General features: G+C 47.8%; 11 protein-coding genes across 11 annotated transcripts; 5 read left to right on the top strand and 6 right to left on the bottom strand.

Annotated features, from left to right (window-relative positions):
* Positions 1-15: 15 nt before the first annotated feature.
* HD556DRAFT_1359794 (nucleolus protein) lies at positions 16-1,579 on the bottom strand. The gene is made up of 7 exons (XM_041302592.1): positions 1,560-1,579; positions 1,132-1,497; positions 861-1,066; positions 750-808; positions 331-674; positions 177-280; positions 16-125 (listed from the first exon to the last, which is right to left on the bottom strand). The coding sequence occupies exons 2-5, from the start codon at positions 1,455-1,457 to the stop codon at positions 444-446; spliced, it is 822 nt and encodes a 273-aa protein (XP_041162150.1). The 5' UTR covers positions 1,458-1,497; positions 1,560-1,579; the 3' UTR covers positions 16-125; positions 177-280; positions 331-443.
* On the bottom strand, positions 1,580-3,120 carry HD556DRAFT_1359789 (uncharacterized protein). The gene is made up of 5 exons (XM_041302591.1): positions 2,662-3,120; positions 2,376-2,608; positions 2,170-2,318; positions 2,051-2,117; positions 1,580-1,989 (listed from the first exon to the last, which is right to left on the bottom strand). The coding sequence occupies exons 1-5, from the start codon at positions 2,804-2,806 to the stop codon at positions 1,927-1,929; spliced, it is 657 nt and encodes a 218-aa protein (XP_041162149.1). The 5' UTR covers positions 2,807-3,120; the 3' UTR covers positions 1,580-1,926.
* Positions 3,072-4,556, top strand: HD556DRAFT_285769 (siroheme synthase). Its single transcript, XM_041310145.1, has one exon. The coding sequence runs from the start codon at positions 3,546-3,548 to the stop codon at positions 4,371-4,373; it is 828 nt and encodes a 275-aa protein (XP_041162148.1). The 5' UTR covers positions 3,072-3,545; the 3' UTR covers positions 4,374-4,556.
* Positions 4,557-5,319: 763 nt separating this feature from the next.
* Positions 5,320-5,991, bottom strand: HD556DRAFT_1234236 (uncharacterized protein; the record flags this gene model as incomplete). The annotated part of the gene is made up of 4 exons (XM_041297651.1): positions 5,320-5,441; positions 5,496-5,595; positions 5,646-5,737; positions 5,799-5,991. The coding sequence occupies 4 exons, from the start codon at positions 5,989-5,991 to the stop codon at positions 5,320-5,322; spliced, it is 507 nt and encodes a 168-aa protein (XP_041162147.1).
* Positions 5,992-6,163: 172 nt separating this feature from the next.
* On the top strand, positions 6,164-9,073 carry HD556DRAFT_1441488 (uncharacterized protein; the record flags this gene model as incomplete). Its single annotated transcript, XM_041306311.1, has 7 exons — positions 6,164-7,324; positions 7,375-7,567; positions 7,619-8,404; positions 8,455-8,511; positions 8,568-8,669; positions 8,718-8,996; positions 9,051-9,073. The coding sequence occupies 7 exons, from the start codon at positions 6,164-6,166 to the stop codon at positions 9,071-9,073; spliced, it is 2,601 nt and encodes an 866-aa protein (XP_041162146.1).
* A 416-nt stretch (positions 9,074-9,489) lies between these two features.
* Positions 9,490-10,665, bottom strand: HD556DRAFT_285670 (ATP synthase complex subunit H-domain-containing protein). Its single transcript, XM_041310144.1, has 4 exons — positions 10,346-10,665; positions 10,247-10,292; positions 10,130-10,185; positions 9,490-10,067 (listed from the first exon to the last, which is right to left on the bottom strand). The coding sequence occupies exons 1-4, from the start codon at positions 10,373-10,375 to the stop codon at positions 9,828-9,830; spliced, it is 372 nt and encodes a 123-aa protein (XP_041162145.1). The 5' UTR covers positions 10,376-10,665; the 3' UTR covers positions 9,490-9,827.
* On the top strand, positions 10,465-11,188 carry HD556DRAFT_1359760 (uncharacterized protein). Its single transcript, XM_041302590.1, has 5 exons — positions 10,465-10,638; positions 10,694-10,716; positions 10,776-10,828; positions 10,880-10,903; positions 10,956-11,188. The coding sequence occupies exons 1-5, from the start codon at positions 10,529-10,531 to the stop codon at positions 10,998-11,000; spliced, it is 255 nt and encodes an 84-aa protein (XP_041162144.1). The 5' UTR covers positions 10,465-10,528; the 3' UTR covers positions 11,001-11,188.
* Positions 11,189-11,344: 156 nt separating this feature from the next.
* On the top strand, positions 11,345-13,347 carry HD556DRAFT_1467365 (uncharacterized protein; the record flags this gene model as incomplete). The annotated part of the gene is made up of 9 exons (XM_041308384.1): positions 11,345-11,413; positions 11,475-11,714; positions 11,775-11,862; positions 11,911-12,137; positions 12,194-12,250; positions 12,305-12,416; positions 12,469-12,797; positions 12,846-12,979; positions 13,031-13,347. 9 exons carry the CDS (start codon positions 11,345-11,347, stop codon positions 13,326-13,328), a joined length of 1,554 nt encoding a protein of 517 aa, XP_041162143.1. The 3' UTR covers positions 13,329-13,347.
* Positions 13,348-13,366: 19 nt separating this feature from the next.
* HD556DRAFT_1234392 (DUF572-domain-containing protein) lies at positions 13,367-14,337 on the bottom strand (the record flags this gene model as incomplete). Its single annotated transcript, XM_041297662.1, has 3 exons — positions 13,367-13,997; positions 14,049-14,165; positions 14,216-14,337. 3 exons carry the CDS (start codon positions 14,335-14,337, stop codon positions 13,367-13,369), a joined length of 870 nt encoding a protein of 289 aa, XP_041162142.1.
* Positions 14,338-14,555: 218 nt separating this feature from the next.
* On the top strand, positions 14,556-18,595 carry HD556DRAFT_1234179 (FACT complex subunit SPT16; the record flags this gene model as incomplete). The annotated part of the gene is made up of 16 exons (XM_041297649.1): positions 14,556-14,621; positions 14,680-14,793; positions 14,859-14,943; positions 15,008-15,285; positions 15,339-15,545; positions 15,598-15,798; positions 15,848-16,012; positions 16,062-16,186; positions 16,239-16,683; positions 16,738-16,908; positions 16,967-17,276; positions 17,330-17,445; positions 17,500-17,975; positions 18,032-18,167; positions 18,220-18,418; positions 18,471-18,595. 16 exons carry the CDS (start codon positions 14,556-14,558, stop codon positions 18,593-18,595), a joined length of 3,219 nt encoding a protein of 1,072 aa, XP_041162141.1.
* A 157-nt stretch (positions 18,596-18,752) lies between these two features.
* HD556DRAFT_1306953 (uncharacterized protein) lies at positions 18,753-19,854 on the bottom strand (the record flags this gene model as incomplete). Its single annotated transcript, XM_041299978.1, has 2 exons — positions 18,753-19,777; positions 19,833-19,854. The coding sequence occupies 2 exons, from the start codon at positions 19,852-19,854 to the stop codon at positions 18,753-18,755; spliced, it is 1,047 nt and encodes a 348-aa protein (XP_041162140.1).
* Positions 19,855-19,977: the final 123 nt, after the last annotated feature.

Genomic DNA, 19,977 nt, shown 5'->3' with positions numbered 1-19,977 from the left:
TCACAGCTTGTCACAGCCCGAGTCACAATTTTTATTCTGATTCAAATTGCTACGGAGCAAAGCATAGGTACACGTGTGTCTCTTGGTCGAGTCACTCGTTGGGCCAGACTCGTCTAATGTTAGTAGTAAGTTGTCTAAAGGTGCTTTGCAAGGGACCCTCTTGACTCGCAACACAGCTTAACAAAAGCCCTACCGAAGAAAGATTTCCTGCGTCTTAGGCTAGGAGCGCCCTTAAGTGGGCTCCACTGAACGATTCCAGGCGAGGAGGAGATGTTATGCGGTTAGCGTTGAGGAGGAGTGTTAGAGCTAATATGCTAACACTTACTTTAGTCTAACTGTATCGTCTAGGTCTTAAACATACTTTACCAGCGAGACGTGGAAAGTGGTCCAATGAATTCGAACTTTTTGTAAGGTTACGCGGTCATCAGTAAAGAGTGCTATGATCATGGCAATAGGATTGCAAAGTTATTTCTATCACCTTGCCTACAGACAGTCTTCTTACGATATTCGTGGAGAGTCTTATGGTCGCCCTCACTTTTCCTGTACAACCAATACGCCATTTTCCCGCCATTCTTCCACTTTCGCTGGACCTCAGTAAATCCAAGGACATCCATGAGGGATTGAAGCTTATCGAAAGTCAAATATCGCGAGTTCTCCACGCACGGAAGCGGAAGCTAGTAAGAAGACCAGGTTATTAGCCCCTCATTTATGGATGCACTAAAGACTTGTGAACCAAGTCAGTTGCTTACCGCAAGAAAGAGTAGGCCGTCTGGGGTTAACATAGAGTGTGCAAGGCATAACATTCGCCCTGAAAGAGGTGGTGTCAAATTGCGGGTAGCACGAACACTGTACATGTATACCTCGATCTCTCGGGTCCGGAACAAAGTTCACGACCAAGCTCAGGCTGATGATATCCCACTTCCCTCGATTCTCATCCTCGTCCATCAACAGAAAATCCTGCTCTACAATAGAGGGATGGCGGCTGCGAAGGTCCATGGGTGTGGTATCTATCCATGACATGCATGTTCGATAGTTGTCAGGCTTTAGAGCACCAACTTCCAGAAGCCTGTTTGTCGTAGATATGTTAGAGCCAGTTCAATTGCTTTTATTGAATAGGTGACTCTTAAGTACCTCAGCTTCCCTTTAGCTTCCCTCTTCCGAAGCTCCATATGAATCAGCCACTGTATGAGCACTTTCTCACTTCCGCCGCCGCGGTCATTCCCCTGCCCAATACTCGACATACGCTGATAGGCCGCTAGTCCCCCCAGCTCATCGATCTCATGTTCTATTTCCCCGAGTACCTCAGCATTTGCAGAAGAGGCATTTTTCAGCTGTCTCTGTTTTTTCAGTAGGACATGAAACCGTCGGATGACAGTGCGACTTGACGTGGGAGTGCTCGATGAGCTCGCTTTGTCAGTGTTCGTTATAGGAATCTTCTTTTTGCGAGTCCTGGGCATGGGTGACGTTAACAAGTTGTGTGCGGTTCTGAGAGCATGACTAGTATAGTATGTGGTGGTGCTTGAGCTTGATTAGCAAACACTGAGAGTGGGGCTACTTACGTATGAGCAACCCGTTCACTATCACACGGATAAATTTTGTTTCAAAGTTCGAAACATCGAATGCCCAATCACTATCGATAGTTACTACAACAATTGGTTCACTGGGTACAAACAAAAGGCTCAAGGGGATGTCCACATCCAAGACATAAACAAGGACTGTTCTTCCTTCTTTAGGTAGGTCTGGCTTGTATCCAAGACCAGCGAAATAAACCGATATGAAACCAATGGAACAATGTCCTCGAATTAAAAAGACAAGTATTGGTTTAAACACCATCCGCAGTCACGGACTACGGGTAACCTTGATTGCGTGAACGAATAGAGCAATCCAGATCAATCGATAACAATTGAAGAGCGGTAGCAACGCGCTTTAAAAAAAACTGTGCACCCCACGTTTCGAGTCGATCTTTTCAAAGCGCTCGAACTCCTGCCTCTGGTTGAGAGGGAAACAGATCAACAGTGCGGCCAGTTGCTAAGACAAAATGATGCCTCACCTTCTTGATAACGCACATATTTGCCAGGAAAAGACCAATCACGATTGCCATGAAACCATCGATAGTGCTACAGAAGGTATGAGAGTTCTGTTTGTGAGGAAATAACAAGGGAAAGGTACCTGAAGATGTTGTTCAGTGTCAGATCGGTAAACTTGGTGATGGGCGTGACACAGAAATTGTTCAAAGCAGTTGCAGCGGCCTGATTGGGGCATATAGTGCCTCCAAACGCAACCTCATCGGTAGCGTCGAAGTAACCACAGCACTTGAGCTATGAAAAAATAAGGAAATCAACATAACCACGAGTTGCAGTCCGAGTGGGACGCACCATATCCTGGATCAAAATCTTGGTCTCGTTACTCTGTTGCCCAAATACAGCATGATAGTTATTCCGCTCGTGCAGCGTGAAGATCCAAATATATGTGCCGATGAGTAGAATAATGATGCTGTTTGCAAGAAGTATCCAATTGAGAATTTTCAGGCCCAGGGTGCCGCGTTGTGTAATAACAAGCAGTGACAGAACAAATGTGGCAAGGAGAGTTATACCAAGCACGCTGCCAGCTTCAGATGTCGTTTTCAGGGGGATGCTATACACAGGTACATGAAACACTTACCAGTCAAGTTCACACCGCTAAACGTCAAGTTCAGCATAAGGTTGGGTTGACGCCATACGATGGACAAGGTCAGCGAGAGGATACCAGCGGCCATGAGACATATAACAAAGAATGCCCATGCTCCAATCAATTTCTTCGACAACATGATTGTTTTTGCCTGGATGATGGAACTAAATGGAGTGTTGTGTAGAAGAGCGTCGGAGGATCAAGAAAACAGACGTCCTAACGAATGGGTTGGCTGGTGAGCTGAATCGGATTGATGGAAATGGCACTCTTCCGGAGAGTAGAGGAACGATAGCACCTGGCTAGAGCTCTGTACCTAAAACTAGTCAAACGACGATCAACGTCGAGCGTCTGCGCAGCAGAAAAAGAACGAAAGAAAGAAGGAGTGAGCACTCTGTGAACCAGAGATTGGAGATCACAGGATTTCACTTACAATATGTATGTGTAGTATACAGATGGCGGTGCTGCTGAAATGATCAAAGCTATACAGGAATTCAGGGCAGTTGAAGACGCGGGGAAAAAAGCCGACAGTAGTGTCAAGGAATACTCATGGAAGGCTATGGAGGGCAGTGGCAGGCGGTGGTATGGTAGTATGGTCCTTCTGTTATCGACAATATTAAATTTCAGTCTCCATGACAAACACAACATCATTGGAACAAACTTTGTACACCGTGACCAGTTTGGCTGCAGCTGCACAATCATATACGCTCATTCACTTCAACCGCATCAACCGCATCAATCGCATCAGCTCTCACGAGCTCTCAGTAATTCACCCCAGTCTCTCCGTAAGCTCTTTTCCGTATAACTGACCGGCTCCTTATCGCCATCATATTTTATGCGGCAGGTCCATCAATCATTTTTTACTGATTTGGGATTCTATCATGTCTCACTTGGGCGGTGGTTCTCTGTTGCTGGCCTGGCAACTGAAAGGAAAACATGTGCTTATCGTTGGCGGTGGCGACGTTGCTTCTGGGCGTATCGAATCTGTGCTAGCTGCCGATGCTCGCTTGACGCTTATCAGTCCAAGTAACGGACTGCACACTCTTACCAAGTCTTTCCTCGATGGACCCTATAATATCACATACCATGACCGCCTGTTCGGAGGTGTGGAAGACTTGGCCGATGTTGATCTTGTATTAACGGCAATTGATGATGTGGCGCAGTCTCGTGTCATTTGTTGCCTATGCAGGGAGCTCAAGATTCCCGTTAACGTGGCTGATATCCCGGAGTCATGCGACTTTTATTTTGGCTCTCAAATCCGTGACGGCCCTCTTCAAATTATGATCTCGACAAACGGGAATAGCCCTAAATTGGCTAATATCATACGGAAGAAGGTCGAGCAAAGCCTTCCAGAGCATGCCGGAGATGCAATTACCAGGGTGGGTGAGCTGAGAGTGAAGTTGAAGGAGAGAGCCCCTGGAGTGGGCGGTGCAATTGGGAAGAGACGGATGCGGTGGATGATCGATGTCTGCACTTCTTGGGAAATGGAGGAGCTTGCTCTATTGGACGATCAGATGATAAGGAGGCTTCTTGACGATGGCTGGGAGAAGAACGTAGTCCCATCTCCTGGTGAACTGGGAGCCAGGTCATCCCGGCAGGTGTATGAAGCCAAACTGAACCTCACGGCCCCTGGCGTTTTGGTTACCACGTTGAGCTTTGTTGCAGGCGCTGCTTGCGCAGGTCTTTTATTGCTCGTCCGACGGCGGTGATCTTCGCGTATGCCGCCCCGCCCCGCTTCAATACATACGCTGATCTTTTGTCCTGATTTATTCCTGTTGGTGTACAACGACGACAATCACTGTGATGAAGCACGCTATTTCTGGGTCAGATCTATTCACGATTGCCTCTCCATTATCCTTGCCGACAGTAGACAATAGCCCCGTAAGTTGCTGGTCGTTCCACGGACCGTTTGTGTCACTGCTGTGTCAGCCTGATGCGCTTGACCGGCTGCTGTGTCTTCCCATTACGCACGTTTCGTGGTTCAGGTTGTCAACCTGACATGCAGTGTAATGGTGGTCGGTACGTCAAATTTGAAAAGGTACTCAGGCATTGTTCTCTTCAAATGCTTAGCTAGGCTACTCAGTGGCTGAGTCGTTGGTTGACCGGGGAGGATCAGTTGTGTCCAAAGAAATCATAAGCTGATATTTACTAGTAGGACCTGCGTTTCTGTTTGAATGATTCCCCCGAAGGCACGGTATCCAACAGCTCCACATCGACACTACATAATCGTTCAGGCTAGCACTGTAGTAACCATTTTCGCGTGAGAAGGGAACAACCATAAATACCAAGTCCCGCTCAAGTGGCAACGGGCAATTATTGGAGGGCCAAACGCCCCGAGGTGCATCACCTTGACAGCACTAATCTGCAAGCGGGTCCATGAATAGTGGGTGCACGAGAGGAGTAAGACTGAGTACTGAGTATTGAGGCAATGTCGATACTGGTGATCATCCCGTAATTAGAAGATGAAACCACTGCATGTATCAGCCAACTACGGTATGATCATTGGTGAACTTCGGGCCGGATCTGCTGGAAAATGGGTAATGTGTAATTGCGTGTTTTGGAATCTCAAGGACTATACTAGATTTTATCACTGGCGGGCGTTTCTGGCTGCCTATTAGACCAGACCGTCGATTGCCCGATGGAAGGGCTGATGTTTTATGACGATGTAGCGGGAATATCGGGGATTTGTGTATCTGGTGTTATATCCCCTGTTACTGTTCGTCCATAATGTGTTAGGAGCCCAATAGCAGAACCAATCCCAGCGCCACCAATCACCACTGTTGAAGATAATAGGCGGCATGCACTAGTATATCATGAAATATTTCGCTCACAGTTCACTGTGCTCGCTCTCTTCCAGAAAATTGCAGGCGTTAACACCGCAAACAATATCGCGCCAATAGTAGAGTGGTCGTCGGCACGTAATGAAGCAGTCTGAAAAACAACCTGAACTTTAAGTAGCATTCAGGATTAATTGGACATACGTCGTAGGCGTGTTGCAGGCGCCGTTTCCTCACAGTGGCTTCACTGGCCCTGGATGAGCGAATATACTCGAGTGCGCCTCCTCCTGCGCATCCTAGGGAGTGAGATTTTCAGGATTAACAGGAAGTAAAGATGTTAGCATTGTGCTTGCATACCTACTGCACCACATACCCATGTCGCGCGAAGGAATCGATTGACAGTGAAGTGGCCTTTACCTTTCCGCATGAGCACAAAAGCAGCGTATGCCGGTGGGGTGAGTAAAGAAAATACTTCATATCCTTTGGTCATTCCTCGTCTCACGAGGACCTCCATGTCAGCGTGAGTCTCTGACAGTCTTTCTGAACCCATTCCTGTAGTGACTCGGATTCAGGAGACGTGGCTCGTCGCGGTACACGATGAACAAGGTATGTGACATGTCACGTGCCATGCACGGACCACTAGGTGTGTGGATGAATAAGCTTTGTCTGCATTGCACCTTGTGCTTGACCTTGACCCTTATTTGACTGCTATTGCCTTTGCAATGTCAGTTTCACCATTTCCTGAGCCTTTGGATGCACCAATGCACGACTTCGCTACCGAAATTGATGTTCCAATGAACCCAGCAGCTGCGCAAGAATTTTTTGTGGAGTTATCCATGGACCACGATGGTCATCACACGACTTATAACCAGGAGGATGTCGAGGTCGACATGGAGACTTACTATGATGGCAATGCAGAGTATGAGATGGCTGATGAGACGGAGGAATTCAACGAAAGCCATTATCACCATGAGCTGCTCGACGTGGAAGTCTACGACGCTTCCGACGCTCGCTCACCTCGGCCCATACCTGATTCACACTCATTATCGTCTCTGATAATCAATCCGGAGATATCATTACTTCCCTCCCCTGCCCCTTTCTCGGATCCGTTCACCCCCCAGCTAGTCACCATTCCTGTTGAACACGACGCATCTCTCCCAGATCGCCTGGTGGAAAACGATCATCCTGTAGCTGAGGAAGCAGAATTTAATGCTCTGCGAGAGGAGGAATCTCTCGCTTTAACGTTAGAGCAACTATCGGAGTTGGATCCCCCTCATCTTACCACCGCTGCCGATCAAACGGCTGTAGAGTTGAACGTACCTTCTGTGGCTTCGACGGATCCATATGCCGTAGAAAAACACGCGGATGCTCCAGTTTCTGAAACCACCAATAGAGTTGGATCAACTGTTCTACCTCCAGAGCCAGAACCCACGCTTCAAACACAAGTTGAGGAGCAGTCTGAGACGTTCCACCCGTACCCGTCAGACATCCCATCTGATAATATCGCGCAGCCTCAGGGTGAAACCCATCCGGAGAGCCTCCGCGATGAGGCAGACAATGCGAATGATCCACACGAAATATCTGATGGCGTCTACATTGACCCGCCACCCGCTGTTTTTCTGTCTATCGGCTCCTCTGAAGTACCTGAATACTGTTTATTCAACCAGCCTCCAGTGGAACGTGGATCCCGTAGCCCGTCTGCAGGAGCTAGCAACCAACAGGCGTATGCGTTGCTCCTGGAGAATCGGCCAACGTTGTACTATGAGCCCCTTAGTTGTGTATTTGAAGCACTTCGGCAGGATGAAGTCATTTCCAGGATTCCTGACTCTCTCGAGGGAGAGTTAGTGATGGATGCGTACGATCTTCAGCTCGCTGTGTTGGAGGTGGGTGTCATTTATCCTTCTGCGTAGGATAAGCGCTGATTTCCATGTAGGACAATGTTTATGCACAGGAAATCAGTTTGCATGACCTGAACGTACTGCACGATGGTTCTGATTTTACGGGCCCTCTCCGCATCCATCTGCGTTCGGCCATACCTAGGTTTATTTTGCGTTACCGTTTACTTCAAGAACAGATTTCTCGGCTTGATCTGGCTGCAGGCGTTGATGAGAATGTTGCAGCAGAAGGTTTGTATTCCTCTTCAACAATATCGAAATTATCTTTGAACGTTGTTGCAGGATACGCCCCTGCAGTTCAACATGATGCCGCGCCAGAAGCAGATCAGCATGAGGAAGAAGCTCAGCTTGAAGCAGAGCACCGTGAGGAAGAGGATGCGGATCATCACGATGAAGAAGGTGTAGATCACCACGAGGAAGAAGCCCAACACAAAGCACTTCTCCTTGGCGACCAGAACGATCTCGATGGAACAGAAGGCGTTCATGAGGCGAAAGTTTCTCTAGACCTACTCCAGGGTGATGACACCCTTGCTAAGGACATGGCTTTTATCCCACAGGCTGTGGCAGATGTTGCCTATCACAGTGTTAGTGGCGACGTAGCACAGGCCCTTGAAGGAGAGGATGATTATGAAGGCACGAACGTCGGCACAGAGTATCAAGAAGAGGGCGAGGGCGATCATGACACCGCTGCCGTGCATCAGACAGCGGATACGGACGCTACTGCAACCGTTTCCGGCTTCAATGTGCAGTTCGAAGGGGAGGAGGCCGAGTACCAGGATTACATACAACCAGAAGAATATGGCGAAATCTATGAAGACTTCCCCGAAGAGGATGGCACACACACAGAATTCGGATACGATCAAACGGTGGGTTATGAAGACAGCGGCACAGCGGCTGTACCCACAACAGTAGAAGAATCACAGACAGGTTTGCCTGTATCTGACCTCCATGAAGAAGAGACTACGCTAGTACCACCAGCACAACACATCGACTCTGAGCCCGCTCAGATATCAGAAACAGGAGACCGAGGCAACGACGAAGACTTGGATCAGCGCAGCGTTTTGGATGGTGAGCAATGTTGTTCTGTTGAATATGCTCGTATCCTCACTGTGCGCTAGAACGAGGAGATCGTTTACCATCATACGGAGAGCAGAGCAGCCATGGCACTGACAAAGGTATGTCCGAGTGTTTTTGCCACTTGATATTGTTTACTAATACTGATGCCGATTAGATCTTATTGTAGATCAGAATACAGATCAGCCCGAATCGTCAGCGCAATTCCCAACAGATGAGTCGGATTCTAATTTACTTGCAATGCTTGAACGCGAGGCTGGTAAGGTGGCTGGTTTTTGATGAGAGACTGCGCTGACCCATAACCCAGATTTTGAGCTAGATCATTCTTCCTCTCACACCAATGCTAACCCCACAGAAGAGGGTGGCGGACACACTTTTCCAGTTTTGGAAGAGGAATGGGATGAAGAATGGGATGATGAATTAGATGGTGATGGCGAAATCGATGACGAATGGCAGGACCCTGGCGACGCTGTGTCCAATGAAAGCTCTGTGACTCTGTCCAGTATTTCATCTGCAAAACGCCATCACGACGAGGTCGACCCCGAAGAAGGTGAACTTGAAGCTGGCACACCTCATAGTTCACCGGGTATGTCTCAGTTTTGTATTTTACACTTACTTTGCTGACCACAGTGTATTGCAGAAAAACGACCTCGCATGTATTGAGACAGCGTCGGCATCTCACATCCTCTTTGGCGCCATTCTTTTCCTGCGCCCCTACACTGCTGCTACCGCTCAGCCTCATTGCCTGCTCGTAGCAGGTCTAACTTATCAGACTTCGTTCATTATCATGGCCCTGGATCGAATGACACGCACTCAACCCGAACATCAAAATTACGACCGTAGGCTAAGTACCGTTTTTCAAGTTTCTATCGTGTCCCCTATTCTTTCAGTTCATCACCGCTTTTTTCGTGGCTCACCTTTACAGCATATTTGGGCGTGTTACCGGCTTAGAACGAGGTGGGGGCTGGTGTTGAAGGATAACATCATTTGGTGGGAATTGGGAACGGGCATGTGTGGTCATGTTCTTGGTCTGTTTGACCGTCACTGGGCCCTAATGACTGCATTTGATGTTCGCTCCGAGCTTCCTTACGAGCAACCACCTGATCCCATGACATGACGACGGTGTTGATAGCACGCCAGTATAATCTTGTATAATTTTCGTCGAAAGCAACTCATCTGTACAATAATAACGCTCCGCAACAACTTCTGCTCGGAGACTCCCGGAGGCGCACTAGAGAAAGAGATTACCGACACGACGTATAACTTTACTTGTAAATTTTTAACCAGAGCAAGATTCTGCGAATTGAGAGTATGCACAATAGTAGATCTGTTCGAGATTGGTCTAACGCACACCTCTGGCAGGATAAATCTATTTGTCATGCATTCCTAGACTGACAGTGATCGAGGTATCCTTGACTCAATGATGAACCTCTGCCTGCTTCACGTCTGCCTCCAAGAATCCAAGGAATGCATCCGCACCCTTACCCACATCCTCTCCTGCATGCACAGTGGAACTCGTGACCTCTGCCTCAGCTTTTGTGGGCTCAGTCGCGTCATATGCGGTGAGTTCGGCAGCCAGGTCGACGGGAAGAGTGGGAGGTTTTGGAACGGCGGGTAGTGAGAAATTCTTGACAACGCCAACGTGTGCGTCTTTTGCCTAGAGAATATATGGGTGAGTTGCTGGAATGAGCCAAATCAGACGTCACTAAAAAAACGAACTGCAACAGGGGCCTTGTAAGCTTTTAGCTCCTTGACATAGAGGTCCTGGACAAGGTCTGCCGAAAGACTTCGTCAATCCATTGACTCATGTGCCGGTCGGCGAAATGCGGAACAAACCTTTACGAGCAATAGACGTCGTAGAGAAGGTCCGTGCAGAGCGGGCCTGTCGCATAAATGAGCTCAATGACATGAAAATATGGTGATCTTAAAGCTCACCGCTTGTCTGAGGAAATTCATGGACAACATGGCTAGAAAAGAGAGTGGAGCGTGACGTTACGCGGTGTTGCTCCGTGTTGTTTGAGAGTCACGTGTTGAGTCATGGCATATATATTGCCAGCTGTTGAGTACGTTCAACGTCGGCTCCATCTTGGATATTCCAGCGCAAACGATTCATATATCATGATGTTCACTGTTATTGCCCGCCGTGTCCCACTTACCCGGCTCGTCCTCTCAAGGGGTTACACCTCAAGTGTCAGAGAAGGCAGTGTTGCTCAGAGCAAGGGGTTCTCGTATGTGTAGATTCTTGCAGCGCAGTGGACGTCTATCTAACAGTATTAACTGCAGCAAAAAGGAGAAAGCTCATGAAGGTACATTTACCTGTGGCAAATCCAGTATTTTTGTCACACTCATTGATTGCTATTCACAGACGAGTACGCTCGTAGGCACGAGGCGGAGCTGCTGCGTAAGCTGAAAACTGAGGTGTGCACCACAAGAATTACAATTGTTTCATTGTCCTGATCAGTTCTGTAGATTGAGGCGAAGAAGGAGGAACTTGTAAGTTACCAGTATTTCTGTCGCTTAATGACATTCTGACTTTGAACATCAGGCCAGGCTGCAGGAGAAGCATGACGAGGTCAACTCAAAGCAGTAAACAGTAGTGCAATGATGTCAATATTAATGGATTGCAAAGGTTCAACGTTCAGTGCAACGCTGATCATGTCTGAGTTTTCGCCGAACACACAATGTTGTTTCCTCTGCTCTTGTAACTACGCTAGTTTTCTGCTAGTAGCGTTCTTGATGCATAAATGTGCAAATGTTGCGAGCAAGAGTAATTGTGAATCCAAGCACGAGTTCAGAATTCCGGGCTGTGATGACCATTTTGATATGCGATTACGTCATCATTTTTCTGGAGATCTATCATTGCTCTGATGAGTATGTATGACTTCCAAATCGTCTGCTCGTTCTTAACCATTAGTACAATTACAGTACTCAGTAATGGCGGATGCAGAGACTTCCCGCCTATGTGTTCAGATTGTCTGGTCACACTTTGGTCCGTTAACGGCGGTGAGTTTTCGTGTGGTTTTTACCAGCACAGAAGTTTATTCATACCTGAATGGCTTATCAGAAGGTTGCATTTGCACTACTCACGCGGGGAAGACTTTCCCTTGCCCAGCTCATTCGTTACACGAAGATGAAACCGCGCACAGCACGCGTAGCAACCTTGGTTCTGGTGCAACAAAATATTTTATGGCATTCTAACACCGAGGAGGAGGGCGAGATGCTGGAGTTCAATACGCTAGAGTGTCTTATGCGTCTTAGATTTGGTCGCTTCGTGTGGCAAGCGGAGCAATTGTTTGGATCTTCTGTATGTACCCTCCTCTTTTTCTTCCTTTTTTATTAAGCTCGATTCACGCCCGTGTGTCAGGGTGCAGAAATTGTGCAGCTAATACTAGACCATGGAAAACTTCAGCAGCCAGACGTCATTTCACGATTGTCACTCAACAACCCAAAAAGTCGGGATATTTTTTCTGATTTGTGACCGTTGCTAATGACACACCCAGGTTCAAGCCTATACTCGCAGACATTACACAAGCTCATATCCGGCGCATATCTTAAGCCATCCACATTACTCTCACATCACTCACCTAGGGACAAACGTATCAAATACGAAGCAGAAGAGAAAGCTAAAATAACAGGTTTTCCGACAGCGAAGGAGTTGCGAGAGGCTCAAGAGACCGCGGAAGCACGGCTGAAACGGGAGGAGAAGGAAGCAGAGAGTGTGAGCTCGGTGAGTTGAGTTCAACGATCAGCGTACTAGTCAGCTGCTTCAATTCAAATATCTAGGATGGTGTCTACTTTCGGGTGAATTTTGACAAATTCAATACCCATATCCGTAACAAGGTTAGTCCCATGAATACCTGTTTCATGATCTTAGCTACTGATGTTATTTGCCAGCTCATCGAGATGGCTGCAGGAGAGCGTTTTAATCGAAGTGCTGCTCTTGTCATACAGGCCACACTAAAAGCGACTGAAGCCAGACAAAAGAGTGTATCCGATGCAAGATCAGGTAAGATACACTGTAACACGCGTTTTTCATGCGACTACTTAAAGCGAAATAGATCCTACATCAACTGCTGCAATTGCCATGCTCATTTCTGATGACGAAGGCCTTTCGGCAGGTATCGTCACGTCAATCAAAAAAGCGTCTAGTGCTTCACTAGTCAAGGATTATCTCGGTCTAATGTCCGCCATAGACAATCCAACGCCAGCTGGTAAAGCGGCGTCATTTATAAGTCTAACTGAAAACAAAGTATATGTCGAGTTTGAAATAGTTAGCAAACGCCTACGAAGGCGCGTGCTGGAAGCAGTAGCTCGGGAACGACACGGGGACGATGGCGTAAGGATAGTGCGTCTACTCCTCGATATTGGAAAGATGGACGAGAAGCAGGTGCCTTCCTTGTCGGCCTCGTAGTGACATGTCTCTAACACCGAACAGATTGCGAAGGTGGCTATGATGCCAAACAACGTCGTTCGGCCACTTCTTGCGGCACTGTCCTCCGACTTTTTGATTTCAACTCAAGAGGTACCCAGAAGTGCTGATCGTAACCCCACACGGACATTTTATCTATGGTACTCGGTGTTTCTAATTTGTCAGGATCGTCGACTTATCCCGATACCCAGGCACGTTGATCTACACAAGGCATATTCTGCACTGTTGGGACACCTGTACAAGACGCTGTATAACATAGGGATGCGGCGACAAGCAGAACAAGAGGAGCCGACTGTGAAAGCGGTACTAGCAAAGCGAGCGCGGACGGATGTGGCTCAGGATGAAAATTTATTGTCGCGGATGGAGAGAGACGTGCTTAAGGAATGGGAGACGAAACGGGAGAAGCTCACTGTACTGGAGATGAGGGTAGAAGAAGCCGTATTTATTCTTAGGGATCTTGACAAGGTTGGAAGTTATGAGGACATTTGAATATAAAGTTGCTCACATACAGACACGGGAGTCGTCAGTCATTTTTTAATCTTGATACCTAATTTATTTTTTAAATTTGATTTCGGCTTCTTCACTGGCGGTGGACCAAGAGATTTGACATCTCGCACTACTCGCGTCGATTCTGGAAGGAGACTGCGTAAATCGGGCTCGACATCATCGGCCTTTCGCTTGATAGTGACCAGTTGTGGCGGGGTAGCCTCCGTAGGTGAATCTCCAGAACTGTCCGCCACCGCCGCCGAAGAGCCGCCCGGAAGTGCGGGCATCGACACCTTCGAAAACACTTCCCTCACCAGCCTCTCATCCTCTTCTTCTGCTAATCTTCTCTCCCTTTCTTCTTCCGTTTCTTCTTCCGCAGTAATCCGGGAAACCAGATCCGACGCTTGCCCCACACGCTCATTCCGAGCGTTTCGTGCTCTAATGTCCTGGAGGGCGTCTAGGATATCCATTTCCCGTTTTGCGTCGACGGTGCGGTTCTCTAGGGCTTTCATAGGATTGTTCTCCTCTTCCTCCAGCCGAGCAAGACGGTCCTCCTCTTCGACAACTTTCTCTTCTCGCCATGGTTCAAAGTTTCTCGATGCACCATGCTCTGCAGAATAATCGGTATTCTTGGGATCAGTCTTGAAGGTAATCTCGGCGGAACATAGTGTACTAGGGTGGCTCTCAGTAAACGCTAAAATAGTCAACGACGCAATGACGCACCACTTGATGTAAAACCGAAATATCTTAATTCCATAATAATCCTCCCCATCCACTGTTTCCTTGCGAGCGTTGAATTTCTTGCCCTTGTAAATGTATTCTCCGCATGTATTACATCGCCTGTGTCCATAGTAAGATAGATATTATGGTACAGAAAATTGAATGCTTACATGGAGAACGGAGCCATAAGACGAACAACCTGCTGTGAGTTCTTTGGACCCCTCCTTCGAGGGATCAAGGACGGGTCAAAGTCCGGGGGGAAGTACTTGTTCAACACTAACACAAAAATCATTTCATGATTTGACTTGAGGCTGAGTTCTTACCTTTACGTTCAGACATGGTGGCCGATTAAAAGAGTGTTAGGATTGTTGCGTTGAGCTTGTGTTGTGAACTTGAATGACTAGACCACTTGATTACCTAACAAGAAATTTCTTTAGCGCGCGCTTTCCTGCTTGCTCACCTGCAGCGTCGTCCGCCAGTTCATTCTGTCAATCGCCGCTCACGACCACCATGCAGGTCCAGTTAAATAAACAGCTAATCAGTTCTCGTCTAAAAAATGTCTATGATGGTTGGAGGGTACGCTTTCAGTTTTTGGTGCAGGTTGGGTTGCTAATGAGCGTTGTGTCATTTTTAGAATGCGAGTCAAAATGACGAGTACGGCTCCATAGCAGATGCGGAAGCCCTCTTGTTGCTGTCAGGAGACCCCGCCGGAGAGGATGAACCCGTGAGGAAAGGGACTGCCTTTCAGGTGAGCTTCATTGGAACTTCATGAATCACGTCTCTGCTGTGTGGCTTACGCGCCAATTCGTGTAGACTTGGCTGCTTGGTTATGAGTTTCCCTCCACCTTACTCCTCTTCCAGAAGGACAAGCTCCTGATATTATGCTCGGCTAGCAAAGGTATGTATTATATCGTCCGATGCGCGACGATCTGACATTTTCAACGCGACACGTGGGTTTGCAGCCAAGTTCTTGCACCAAATAAAAGAAGGGAATCCTCCTGTTCCAGTCGAGATACTTGTGCAAGCAAAGGCGAAGGAACCACCTAGCGGTGCACTGCCAAAATTCGTGGAGGCTTTCACATCTTTCAAACGCGTCGGGAGCTTGGTGAAGGAAGTGTGCACAGGGAAGTTGATGACGGAGTGGGAGCAGGGCGTCTCAAAAGCTGACAACAAACCCGAATTGGTCGATATGGCCCCTGCGTTGTCAGCATTCATGGCCGTTAAGGACGAAGAAGAAATGGTGTGTTCACGCGTTATATCTTGGGGCCAACGGTCTTCTAATGCACAGTGCAGAAATGCATCCGTACGGCGGCTAATCTCACTTCTACCTTGCTCGTTCACCACATCGTGTTGAAACTGGAGATGATATTGGACAAGGAAGCCAAGATAACTCATGAACAATTTGCTACTCAGATAGAGGCGCGACTTGGGTCGGGTGAAGGTGAAGTTGCCAAAGGACCTGATATGAAGGTGTGGAGTAAAGGGCGGGGCCTCAATGATGTGCGTCAACTGCTCTTCCAGACTCGCTCATACATCTCATGGGTCATTCCAGGTTGACTGGGCATCGACGGAGTTCTGCTACTCTCCCATCATTCAGTCGCGGTCAACAACCACTGGTTATGATTTGCGATCGACTGCGGAATCATCTTCGGACACTATCGCACACAAAGGCGTCTTCCTAATTGCCGTTGGTATGCGATACAAGGGTTACTGTGCCAATCTTGGGCGCAGTATTATTGTTGACCCCTCGAAGGTCAGTGTTAGCGACGTCCTTTTCTCACTGGTCTCATTCAGCCTCGCAGGAACAAGAAGCCATCTACAACTTACTGTTGTCGATGCAGAGCGAGATGCTGAAGGAAATCAAGGATGGTGTCAGCGCACGTGAAGTGTATCAACGGGCATTGGACATCGTGAAAAAGGAAAAGCCAGAGCTTGAGAAGAACTTTGTCAAGAATGCTGGGTTTGGAGTGCGTAATCCTCTATCAAAAAGTGCCCATAAGTCTCAAACTCGTTCAGACCGGCGTTGAGTTCCGTGATTCCGCGTATTTGCTTTCTTCTAAAAACTCCAAGCGCCTGAAGACGGATATGGTTTTAAACCTGTCTCTTGGCTTCTCCGACTTGCTTGATGACAACGGCAAGAAGTATATGACATTCCTTTGATCCACGGCAGTCTCGTTCATACTTTCATTTCAGATACGCCCTCCATATAGTTGATACTATTCGCGTTGGCGCTGACAGATCAACTCTTTTGACTGAAGGCGCCAAATCCACCAAAGACACGCTCTTCTTCCTGAATCCCGAAAATGAAATTGAGGTGGAAGAAGATAAGCCGTCCAAACCCAGTAAGAAGGCTCCTGTGAAGCCTCTGGTAAACGGTTCCCCCGTCAAGAACAAGACAGTTGGTGGAAAGGTGTTGCGAAACAAGACGCGTAGCGCTGCCCAGGAGGAAGTTTTGATGACTGCAGCAGCCAAGATCAAGGAACATCAGCAACAGCTGCATGAAGGTCTCCAGTCTGCTGGATTGGCGAAGTACTCTGAAGGTGCTAGCGGTGGCGGTGAAAAGGAGGGTAAAACCTGGAAGCGTTTCCAAAGTTATAAGGGTGAAAGCACACTGCCACGAGAAGTTGAAAGTCTTCGAGTAAGTGCATCAACTTCTATATGGAACTTCTTATACTAAAACAATACCACTCAGATCTGCGTAGACCGCAAAGCTCAAACGATTGTGTTGCCCGTGCACGGATTCGCTGTACCTTTCCACATCAACACTATCAAGAATGTGAGCAAAAATGATGAAGGGGATTACACGTATCTCCGCATCAACTTCCAGACTCCTGGTCAGCTCGCCGGGAAGAAAGATGACACGGTAAGTATGGCTTCAGAGTTACGAGTGTCCTCGAGTTTTTGAAGGTATTGCCAAATAGCCTTTTGAAGACCCTGACTCTACTTTCATTCGTTCGGTCACCTATCGGTCAAGTGATGGCCATCGCTTCGATACTATTTCCAAACAAATCACAGACCTAAAGAAAGAAGTCAACAAGCGCGAGCAGCAGAAGAAGGAAATGGCTGACGTTATCGAGCAAGATGTCCTGCTCGAAATCAAAGGTAGACGTGCGCACAAGCTTCCTGAAGTGTTCGTCCGCCCCGCCCTTGATGGTAAACGATTACCCGGTGAGGTCGAGATCCACCAGAACGGTCTGCGCTACCAGTCTCCGATGGGCTCTCAGAAAATTGGTATGATGTCCCGTTTCTTGTTGTTGGTTATTGTTAACTCGTGTGCTCCTTAGATGTTTTGTTCACTAACATCAAGCACCTCTTCTTCCAGCCTTGTGACAAGGAACTTATGGTCATTGTTCACATTCATTTGAGAGCACCTATCATGATTGGGAAAAAGAAAGCACATGTATGTTGTTCCGTTTGTAGAACAATTACATTCTCTAACATATTTTTTCTACAGGATATCCAGTTCTTCCGTGAGGCTTCTGACGTTCAGTTCGATGAAACTGGCAACCGGAAGAGAAAACACAGATACGGCGATGAGGATGAAATCGAGATGGAACAACAAGAACGAAAGCGAAGACAAATGCTCAACAAAGAGTTTAAACTCTTTGCCGAGCGAGTAGCTGAGGCGGCATCGACGTCTATGGGTGAAACACTTGAAGTCGACATCCCCTTCCGTGAATTGTCGTTCGAGGGAGTGCCGTTCCGCACCAACGTCCGATTGCAGCCCACAACAGAATGTCTCGTGCATCTCATCGACCCTCCATTCCTTGTTGTCACCCTCAACGAGATCGAGATTGCTTCGCTGGAACGTGTTCAATTCTCGCTTAAACAATTCGATCTCGTACTCATCTTCAAAGATTTCACCAAAGCGCCGTTACACATCAACTCAATACCGAGTGGTCAACTTGATGATGTGAAGAATTGGCTAGAGTATGCATGTCTGTTGTGATCGGTAGAACATCGATACTGATGGAACGCGTTCGCAGCTCGGTCGACATTCCTCTCGGTGAAGGCCCAGTCAACTTGAACTGGGGCCCTATCATGAAGACTATCAATGAGAGCCCGTATGATTTCTTCCAGCAAGGCGGTTGGCGAAGTTTCCTCGGTGGGGGTGATGCCGATGTAAGTGCTTAGATGTGATCATCCGTCGTGGGGACTGAAGCATTGTTCGCAGAGCGATGCAGACGTGGGTTCGGACAGCGAATCTGAGTTTGAGGCAGATCCTGAGGAACTGCAGTCTGAGGAGAGCAGCGCTGATGCTAGCGAATATGATGGCTCAGATGCGAGCGACGACTCAGGAAGTGGTTCGGGTTATGACGATGATAGCGATGACGGTGACGACTGGGAAGAGCTAGAAAGGAAAGCTGCTAAATGTACGTATATTGACCATCGCCCTTCTTTTTTAATACTTATTTGCAAAACCAGCCGATTCAAAGCGAGCCGCCGAGGCAACGGGAACTCGCGGAGACTCCGAATCGGATGATGACCGACCTAAAAAGAAGAAGGTCGCTGCTAAACCCAAGACGAACGGCAAAAGCAAGAAGCGGTGATCCTTGATGTGGACTTATCATGATGAATATTGTATCTGCTTGGCATTTTATTTTCTGTTTGCTTTCGGTTGTACCATTATTGATTTCAAGTTGAGGTGTTGATATTTGTATATAGCGATGTCTTCGGTACTTTGATGGAGTCATTTCCCGGTCAAACTCAGTCCTCCTTATCCTCCACAGGAGTTCGGCTATTTAGTCTCGCTTCTCTGAACAATAGTACGCCTGCTATAGCTGCTCCGGGGCCAAACGCCACTGAGGATAGTACGTGCCAAAAGAAGAGAAGCACCATTTCCTTCACGCTCCGAGTGAACCAGAATGTCACAAGAAAAGTCGACCCTATCCCAAACACCATGTCCCACTGGATGACCGCAGCGACTCCTTCGGGTAAAGACAACGGACGCTTGCTCAGTGCCAACTGTGGCACCAGGACCTTCTGGAATTTTTGGAGGTCAAAGAAAAGCGGCCACGTGTAGTAGATGTGGAAGACAGCAGAAGTGACGAAGATGAGACCATACATGGCTTGGGTGATAGCATAGCCGGATTCCACGTGACGGGAAGAAGGACGAATGATGAGGTATACGAATTGGGCGAGCGCCATGATGATAGGGTAGCCTTGCCATAGTGCAGTGGATGTGAGATCTTGGAATATAACCATGCACACCGTTGGGATAATGTAGCTGGCTATCAGAGCAAAAAGTAAAGCTTCGGCACTGCCCTGAGTGATTTTTGTTGCACGGCCTTTGACAGGGTCACCAATCGCCGCACCGCTCAGAATGAGCGCGATATAATAAATTGGCATGATGGCTGCAAAACTGAAAAGCTGGAAGAGGACTCCGACGACAGCAGGTATGCGAAGGAAGATGGAGCGCTTTTCACGTGCAGCCTCGACGAAGGGTATCATTGTCACTGCAGCGAGAGCAGTCATGAGCTCTGCTACGAGAGGTCGGTATGCAGGGTCTAGCAAGGCCTGAAAGAGCGCGACAAGTGCGCACATGCGGGAATCGAGGGCGGGATAGCCTGTGTATGCTAGGCGCAAAGGGTACCCTTCCGTTCCTATTGGGACGTTGCAGTAGTGGTAGGCAAGTTGCAGTCCTGTACCACTTTGGTACAGGTGACGCTTAATCACAATTTGTGTCGCAAGATATCCCATTGGGATGAAGATTGCGATAGGTAAGACACCCCCTGACGATCATCGTAATGAGCCAACAGTGACTAGCAATTCTTTGGCTCAACTCACGAAGAAATATTTTGGATGCCATTGTTGCAGTAAGATATTATCCTTTTCATTACAAGCAATTAAAAACGCAATGGAGACGAACAATACTAACATTGAATTACCTTTCCACAGCGTCTGCGCAGCTGACGCGCCGAAGCTAACTGAA

Source organism: Suillus plorans, assembly GCF_016647745.1.
Source record: "Suillus plorans strain S12 chromosome Unknown HD556scaffold_18, whole genome shotgun sequence".
NCBI classification, from domain to species: domain Eukaryota; kingdom Fungi; phylum Basidiomycota; class Agaricomycetes; order Boletales; family Suillaceae; genus Suillus; species Suillus plorans.
This window is presented reverse-complemented; position numbering and strand designations above follow the sequence as displayed.

Bases quoted from the DNA above. Each gene is read 5' to 3' on its own strand.
- HD556DRAFT_285670 (XM_041310144.1), bottom strand. From the start codon at position 10,375: ATGTTGTCCATGAATTTCCTCAGACAAGCG. The intron at 10,186-10,246 runs GTTTGTTCCGCA...GTCTTTCGGCAG, and splicing joins GACGTCTATTGCTCGTAAAG to ACCTTGTCCAGGACCTCTAT. The intron at 10,068-10,129 runs GTTCGTTTTTTT...TATATTCTCTAG, and splicing joins CTTACAAGGCCCCTGTTGCA to GCAAAAGACGCACACGTTGG.
- HD556DRAFT_1359794 (XM_041302592.1), bottom strand. From the start codon at position 1,457: ATGCCCAGGACTCGCAAAAAGAAGATTCCTATAACGAACACTGACAAA. The intron at 809-860 runs GTATACATGTAC...CACCTCTTTCAG, and splicing joins TCCGGACCCGAGAGATCGAG to GGCGAATGTTATGCCTTGCA. The intron at 675-749 runs GTAAGCAACTGA...TCTTCTTACTAG, and splicing joins ACGGCCTACTCTTTCTTGCG to CTTCCGCTTCCGTGCGTGGA.
- HD556DRAFT_1359789 (XM_041302591.1), bottom strand. From the start codon at position 2,806: ATGTTGTCGAAGAAATTGATTGGAGCATGGGCATTCTTTGTTATATGT. The intron at 2,319-2,375 runs GTGCGTCCCACT...ATTTTTTCATAG, and splicing joins AGATTTTGATCCAGGATATG to CTCAAGTGCTGTGGTTACTT. The intron at 1,990-2,050 runs GTGAGGCATCAT...CCTCTCAACCAG, and splicing joins ATATGTGCGTTATCAAGAAG to AGGCAGGAGTTCGAGCGCTT.
- HD556DRAFT_285769 (XM_041310145.1), top strand. From the start codon at position 3,546: ATGTCTCACTTGGGCGGTGGTTCTCTGTTGCTGGCCTGGCAACTGAAA.
- HD556DRAFT_1359760 (XM_041302590.1), top strand. From the start codon at position 10,529: ATGATGTTCACTGTTATTGCCCGCCGTGTCCCACTTACCCGGCTCGTC. The intron at 10,717-10,775 runs GTACATTTACCT...TGCTATTCACAG, and splicing joins AAAGGAGAAAGCTCATGAAG to ACGAGTACGCTCGTAGGCAC. The intron at 10,904-10,955 runs GTAAGTTACCAG...TTTGAACATCAG, and splicing joins AGGCGAAGAAGGAGGAACTT to GCCAGGCTGCAGGAGAAGCA.